At 44.9% G+C, this 8,047-nt stretch overlaps 1 protein-coding gene across 4 annotated transcripts in view; it reads right to left on the bottom strand.

Moving 5' to 3' along the window:
* Positions 1-8,047, bottom strand: part of SRGAP2 (SLIT-ROBO Rho GTPase activating protein 2) — a 104,556-nt gene that overhangs the window by 7,306 nt on the left and 89,203 nt on the right. For 2 of the 4 annotated variants that reach the window (XM_035346947.1, XM_035346948.1), the window contains exons 19-21: positions 4,259-4,439; positions 3,678-3,824; positions 1,269-1,596 (exon numbers count right to left, since the gene is read on the bottom strand). In XM_035346947.1, coding sequence (XP_035202838.1) covers positions 1,269-1,596; positions 3,678-3,824; positions 4,259-4,439 — 656 coding nt within the window. Of the gene's footprint in view, positions 1-1,268; positions 1,597-1,914; positions 2,492-3,677; positions 3,825-4,258; positions 4,440-8,047 lie in introns of those variants that run through there. The other 2 variants (XM_035346949.1, XM_035346952.1) reach the window with 2 other exon arrangements.

Here is an 8,047-nt window from a genome sequence, read left to right as displayed (position 1 = left end):
TACTTGATGTTGCTGTCTTGTGAATAAAAACGTAGTTTAATTTTTCCACATCTCCTCTCCACATCTTTAGAAATCTACAGGCTGCTGAATGAAAAGAGGCGAAGAAGTCAGGTCCCCCCCGAGCTGACTTTGTAATCTGAGACCCAGGAATTCTTGGCTTTAGATAGATCCATCACATACTGAAAACAGTTGGTATAGCAAGCATACATGTGCAGGCACATCTCACTCTTGGGAACGGGAGAAAGGGAAGATCCTTCAGAAAAAAATGGGAATCTGCAACATTTACATAATTCCCCCCTTTAGTAGCTGTCATTTCTACAAATACGTCTGACTCTTGTTTTCTGCTCTACTTGTGAAGTCACAGAGGTGCAGATGCAAAGACTCCACTTGTGTTTCTGTTAACAAGTCGCTGCTGTGGCAGCCTACGGTCACAAACTCAGGGACGCAACAGGTTCTGTGCAGAGATGTGCATTGCCCAGAGGGGAAGGATGTGTAATAGAGCAGCCTGTGTTAAAACTAGCAAAGACTAAGAAAAATAATAAGCACAGCTTTCCCTTTAAGCTGCACAGGAAGAATTTGAGAAGACTGTTTCCTTGTTGTATGGTCAGTATGTGGAGTTAGTCCCAAAGCAGAGCTGTGATGTGGAAGTGCAGCTGTATATGCCTTGGTAGCCTGCCCTCATTTCAAGGCACTTGTCTAAATATACAGCTAACGGAATCTAGGAGAGTATTATGTTCAGAATTGGTTTCTAATCACCCCAGACCCTGCAAGCATATAAAGATGGCACTGTGAGCACCGTACAGCTCAGCAGCCTGCTGTTATTTTGACTGTACTACAACATATGCTTCCAATGTCTAACCACAGGCAAGTTTGCACAACTGACAGGAGAATTTTAAATTGACACTAAATACTTTACTTTTCTCATGTCTTGAAGTTATGATTGTTTAATTTTTTGCTGACAGCTTTGGAATCTGTGTAACTTTCTGAAGTGGACATTTTTATTGTTGAAATTAAATTCTGAGTAATGACCAGGGCCAAGTTTTTCTGGAGCAAGGACCTGCCTGTTTATCTTCACTCATGAAAGGAGTCTCAGCAGCTAACACAAGGCTGAAAAATTAAACTTGAGTGCAGTAAGTTAATATTGCATTGCTAGAAGGGAAGGGACAGGAAATCAGTTTGGACCTTGCATTGTAACATTTAAGTTGTATCCACCACCATCCTTTAAATCCATAAAAGAAAAGTGTTGAAGGCAAAGCTCTCCCATTTACCTGTGCAATCACTTCAGGGTCCATGGGCCGGTGGTTGTTGAAGCTCTTTGACCTCCCTGCTGTCACAGTTTTCCGGATCTGCGGGCTGTCTATCCTGTTCTTCAGAGATGAGTGTCGGCTGATAGAATTGAGGCTGCCGTGGCCACTGATGGAGCATTTGTCTGGAACCTCCTTGGGAAGACTTTGGCTCATTATGGGCTGAGATGAGGGTCTGGAACCGGCTATGGCTCCTGGGGAGGCTGGTTCTGCCATTGAGCTACCTAGTCCATGGCTGTCACTTTGACGGAAGGCTCTTCTGATGCTGCCTGACTCTGGTTTCTTTCTTTGCCTTCAGTCACAAAAGCAAAACAAGTCAATACAAGCAGAAACACGTAACGGGCTGCAGTTTGAAGATATCCCCCCAAAACAACACAGAGGACAATGGGAAGAGACATAAAGATGCCCAGATTACAAATACACCCAGGTTCTTAGGAGTCACTGTGAAACAGTAAAGTTATAAACCATTCCATTTAACACGTCTAATAACACGAGTCTGGCAGCTGTGCACATTCATACCAAAAACAGAAAGCTTGGATGGAATGTAATTAACTTGGTCATGAAGTAAATCTTTTATATTTGAACAAAAAAAACCCTCTGTGCCATCAACAGGTTTTGATGATGTGTTTTTATTACATTTGAAGAGCAGAGCTACAATTTTTGACTGGAGGACACAGTATAAGTCTACTAAGCTCCTGGCCCAAGGCATCAAGTTATTATTTTCAGAGATTGGCAAGCAAAGAACCCCATAGTTTGGGGTTAACGATCGTTTCCAGTATGTGCTGGTGGTAACAGAGATTTCTTTTGCATTGCTTTAGCAGGACCATGAGGTATTATCGATACAGGGCTACAGACAAACCAAAAGATGTCAATTGGATAAAGCTGGTCCAAACAATTTAGTTTCTACCGCAGCACCATGAGGTCTGACAACATGATTCCATTGAAATTATACAAAGGCCATCGCAGCAGAATACTTTATGCCATAGGTCTGAAGCTTGGCATCCATTATACAGGGAAGGATCCATTTATATATAGCACCAGCCCCATGAATAACTGCAAGAAAGTGTTAACTCCAGTAGGATTTTGGCATCCAAATAATAATTCAGTGGGTGGCACAACTGTCATTGCGAAACCATCTGATTTAATTTTGCCCAAGTCTGTTCACACATAGGTCAGAAGATTCATTCCTAAAGAAAAAACAACAAAATGAGTCTTATGCTACTATTGCTAAATATCAGTTTCCCTAGTAAAGGGAAAAATACTGGAGTGGACATTACCCAGGCTTCTTACAAACACTACATTTAATGCTACCAAAAATCAGCAGATGGTGAAGCTGCAAAGGTCTGCTCATTATATAAATCTTTCCATAACTGACAGCATGGCATACTTCATGGCTCATACAATAAGTATCAAAGAAAGCACAGATCCCAAGCTGAGGCAGGCTAGTATAGCTTTAGTGATATCAACAGAGCTCTGCTGACTCCCATAAACTAAGGGCCAGGCTCTGTGTAGGACATTAGCTCATGAAAGCATTAACAGAAATACATCCTCTTTAATGGTTTGGACCTGCTAGAGTCTGTTAAACTAACTGAAGGTTAAAAATATCCGCTCCCATAGAACTGTAACTATCATATGAATACCTTCACTGCACAATATACAGAGGGGAGGCTTTTTAAATAGAAATTAAATAATCAAAGAACTGGGGAATAACCTAACCTAAAATAATGATCAAGAAATTTAGTCTCTTAATAAGAATCTGGGAAATTAAGCTGGTAAGTTGACTGTTGGCTAAGGTAACAATTTCTCGTTGAGCAGGTGAAGTTGGAGCAACAGGGAGACGTGCTGTTTCACTGCAAGCATATGGTTAGTAACCCAAGGTGAGAAGTGCTGGAGAAACAGAATGTCACAGGCAACGCCAGATGGTGGGACTTGAGGTATGTCATTTAGCACAAAATGTGGTGCTAGTTTCTGAAAGGCTGTCCCCCCTACCCCATAAAAAAGCGTGTTAAGAGTAAACGAGACATAACAAACCCACAGGAACACAACAAGGAATGGCAACACACGATTACAAGGACTTATTCTACTATTGCCCTCTGTTTCTTGGTATCTTTAGCTTATAAAAGAGAACACATTTGGGAAAACAGGAACAGATGGCACTTGGGGATGGGGAAGAGAAGCCAGTGGGATTCTAAATAAGCACTGGCCACATCAGTGAAAGAGAGACGAGGACAGCAAAACATGAGCGAGTTAGAGGAGGCAAAAGCACAGAAAAATGGTGGAAGCTCATTAACGTTTTTCAGGGAAGGAAATATTTTACTGGACTCATCACCAAGATCTTTACAATTAAGTAAAATAACGCAAGGCTGTTCTTACTTGTTGATGTTTGCAAGGTAAATATCTGCGACGTGACCCCCACTTGGGCAACTGGCACCAGCTCTAGCAGTCACTTTTTCTTCCGGTGGCTCAGAATTTATTTCTATTTCAGACTTCGGACTGGATCTTTCAGAGATACCATCCTCACTAGGAAGGAGGAGGGAAGGAAATCACAACCAAAACAGGACCAACAGCACCGAACTTCGAATACAGCACTGCGTGTGTAACATACATACAAGACTACAGCACTGTGCTAACGTCCTTCTCTTAAGAATCATTACACATCTTTCAAAGGAGAGAGCCTGATGTCTTTAAGCAACTAGGAGATCTCAGCTCTGCAGCTTTAGCAGGCTGGCAGCCCCAGATCAGTTTTTATGTCACACTGAAGCTGAAGACCTCCAACGTAAGTGGACACCTACGCCTGTGCGGGGCTCTGCTTGTTTCAGTAGGATCCCCTCCTTGCAGGGAAGGCTGAAGGACGAACTCTCCCCATGTGGTGTCAACACCTTGACACAAATACTCCATTCCACACCTGATTTTAGGCAAGCCCATCTTGCAGATGGACTTAAAGTGTAACATACGTGTCTTGAACGACGATATACTGATGAGGAATAAGGCCGTCAATTCCATTGTGGCGTCCCTCCCACCAGTCATCTGAGGCCCGCTGATAGAGTAAGAGAGAAGCTCCTTTTTTAAAGGACAGCTCTCGTGCAGTCCTGCCAATGTAGTCGAACTTCGCTATTGCTTCTATGGGCTCACACTCTAGGAGATAGAAGGGAATAAACAACAATTCACTAAACACCTGGGCTCAGATAAGTAGTCAACAGTTTACACCTACCACAAAACAGTTTATGAAGAGAGCATGGGATGTAGAATAAAGTGTTGCTTCTTTAGGTAGCAGAGGGTGGGAGCAGTAAGATTCAGAGGGGAATCCCTATATTAAGGGATCCTTATATTTATATTTAAGGATGTTGCAATTTCAGCATTTACCTGACCTGTGTGTGATAGATACATTCACATTTTTTAAGTCATAAACCCACTGACCCATTCAAGTACACCCATTCAAGTGTACACCCATTCAAGTGTACAAAGATGGAAATGACAATGACAAAATTAGCACCTTATTAAAAATAAATAAATCAAAACTGGGTAGCAGTAACGTGTCCCAGGCAAAAATCTGCCTTTTTAAGGGCAGCTAAATGAAACTCCCTGGGCTGGCAAGCAGGATCTGTTATCAGCGTTTAAGAAGAGAAACCTCCTCTGATTCCAAGCTGCTTCAGAAATTGTTGCCTTCAGAAATTAAGTGTCTGTTCAGAAGGAAGTTTCTGCTGCCTGTGAGGTTTGCCTGACCCAGGAGACCGGACCCCTGCCCTATCCATCAAGCTGTTGTGGAAGCTACCGAAGGCACCCAGCAGCCTGAGCAGCCACCACAAGCCTGCCACTGCGTGCAGCTAGGCTGTGCTCAGAGCTGCACCACGTGCTCCAAATCCGATGGCTCCTCCTTGATAAAGCTCACGGAAGAATTAAAGCCACACTGTGTTTGCAGCCGGGCACTGATCTGGGTCCCTGTAGGCCTCTGACATTATGCAGAGGAAGAATATAGGCATTTATATGCTCAGGAAAATCAATATGAAATTCACATGGATTATTTTTAAGACTTTAAAAAAATATCTGCTATTGGATGAGTCCAAATATAGATTCTAGCAGCTCCCAATTCTATTCTGGAATCAGGGGAATGGAGATGAGCTCAACCACATGGCCCCAGTGGACTTCAGCTGCTAATTACTTTAAAGGAGCTTTCTACCACAGCCATGGAAACAGAGCTCTTTCTCAGGGGAACAGACTCGTGGTTCCTCTTCCTGGGGAAGGCAAGATAAGCCATTTCGTCCTGAGATCTTGACTAGCATTATGGGAAGCTTCTACAGTGCAACAGCCAGCCAAAAAGGACTGGAAAACCAAACACGAGCCACAGCTTTTAAAACTATTCCTTGGGAGGGCATTCGCTCAAGAATTAGGTCTTCCAATGCTGACCCAGGTAGCAGCTGGGCTAGAAAAAAATAAATTAAATAGTGTAAATCCATCTGAGCGCTGCCTGAGGAGCCCCGATCAACAACTCGAGTTACAAAGCGAGATGAGAGCAGTTGGCCACAGGGTCTACCAGGCTGACCCCCAGTAATGAACTTCTTCATCACTAAACCAGGCATGCTGAATTCTATCAAATCACACGTTTCAGGTAAGTCTGTGGTGAGCCTCACCCAAATCCCATTATCAGCTCTCAGCCACCAGCAAGGGGGAAAAAAGCCCGGCCATATTTTCAGCTTGCGATAGCCGCCCTGCTCCAGACTCCCCAAAGCACACGCTTATCTGGTTTTGGCTCCGCTTCCCTCTTGTTTGCTTTGCCTCTGGAGCCAGCTTCTTCACAACATTCAAAAAAACGATAATGCTGGTTTTTGGTGTCCCCCTCCATTTACAAAGGCGATGGGGCTGCGGTTTTGCAAATTCCGTCTGTTTCATTAAGAAGTGTTTATTGTTCCAGATGAGCGCGGCACTCAGGTTTCTTATGTTTCCAATTTGCCTTTTAGGACTCTGGCTTTCATCCAGAGAAGTGATTTTAGACTCTAATTTCCAGTAGCTTTTTCCTACTACGCTCATGCCCAGAGCAGAAAGCTGTGAGAATAAAGACCGGGAAGGCTAAGCCCAACAATTAACCCTGCCAGTCTGAGAACCTGTGCACAAAAGCAGTAGTCAAAAATCTTTCCACTCATGCATCCAGCGAAACGAGCATGCGACATGCTCATCTTTCAGCATTTCTGACCTCTCGTGGCCATCTCCGGACTCTGTGCTGAGCACAGCAGCTCCGCAGAGCCCCTCGGCCACCAGGTCCCAAGGGCTGAAGCCAACAAGGGGGTTTGAGCCCTTGGACCCCACCAAGGAATTACCAAGATATTTGCTTCTCTTGGCAGCCACAGTTCTACTCAGAATCAGCAAGGCAGCTAAGAAAGCCTTTATAAAACAATTCTTCCAAAGTTGGGTTCATTTCCCTCTGTTTAGCAGTCCTGCATGTCCTTGGTGTCCAAAACCCATCTGCAGATTGTGAAGGGGCTCGCATCCCCCTTCTGCGGCCTGCCAGCCCCGCCATGCCAGCGGATGTTGCTGGGGTGAGGCCTCACCTCGGCAGGACTAGGCCCAGCCTCACAAAAGGTCTCAACCAGAAGCTGAACGAGAGAGAAAAAACTCAACCCTGAGAGTGACCCGAGGCACTGTCAGAACTGCTGACACGCAGCCTGAGGTGCGACACGGCGGAACCCCAGGAGAACGACGGGAGGGTCCTCACGGAACAAGGCCTCGCTGTTCCCGCAGAAGGGACGGAGGCCCCGCGCTCTCCTCTGCTTCAGTGCCAAGCTCTCCCTCCCAACTGCTTCCTATGGAATATTCCGTGGAGGTTGCAGAACTCCATCCAAAACGCCTCCCAGTTTTACCTTGCACAGGGGCCCCACGCGATCCGGTTCCAGAGGCTGTAAAACAGTGTCCCTCTCTAATCTCTGGCTGCTCATTTTCCCATTGCTGTGTCCTCTTGACTACCTACGTGACCTAAAACCCCCCGACAGAAATAACGAGAGCACACCCAGCGGTGTTTCAGCCTGCAGATTTTAGCCCCAGCAGTTGCAGCCCCAGTTTCCTTAATTACAGCCACGAAATTACTCCTCCTTTAGGTACAAACTTGAAAAGGACATGTTTTTGTGCATTTTTTAGAAACTAAAGCTTTTCAGAAAGAACACCCTGTTCGACACAGATAGCAAACTCATGTTTCATTCTTGTATTCTTTGTGTTTTTTCCCAACAACCTTGGTGAGGAGTCGCTGTGACAGTGATTGACCTTGCTGCGGAAGAACTCATTTTCCAGCATTTCTAGCAGTGCTCAAATGGCATTTACTTTGTTACTGGTGTGTGAACACCATTAAGCCAGCAGGAGCACAGCAATGCCATGGGAAAGGTTTGTTAGGAGACTGCTGGAGCAGAGAGAGCAAAAAGCAGCACAGGAGGATGACGGCTATGAGTAAATTACCGCAGACCAGCTCAGAAATGACACTACCTCGTTTGAAGGGAACGTCACCTTCCTCCCACCTTTACAGCTGAGACCACCCCAAGTAGAACCAACACAGAACTTTAAGACAATTGCAAATGGTCAAAAAGCAAGAAGAAAAATCTCTTTTGTCCTGTTTTGGTCAGTTGTCCTTCCATGTTGTTCAGCACTCTGCTGTTTCACTGTAATGTTTTCCTCTGCTCTGCATGGGGCTCACATGCAGCTGTCCCCATTGCAGAAAGCAGCTTTGGAAAGTATTAACAACAGACACTCCAAGACTAGGGTGG

The sequence above is a fragment of the Oxyura jamaicensis genome, chromosome 26 (assembly GCF_011077185.1).
Source record: "Oxyura jamaicensis isolate SHBP4307 breed ruddy duck chromosome 26, BPBGC_Ojam_1.0, whole genome shotgun sequence".
Lineage (NCBI taxonomy): Eukaryota > Metazoa > Chordata > Aves > Anseriformes > Anatidae > Oxyura > Oxyura jamaicensis.
The sequence above is the reverse complement of the archived record's forward strand: the minus strand, read 5'-3'. Positions and strand labels throughout refer to the sequence as shown.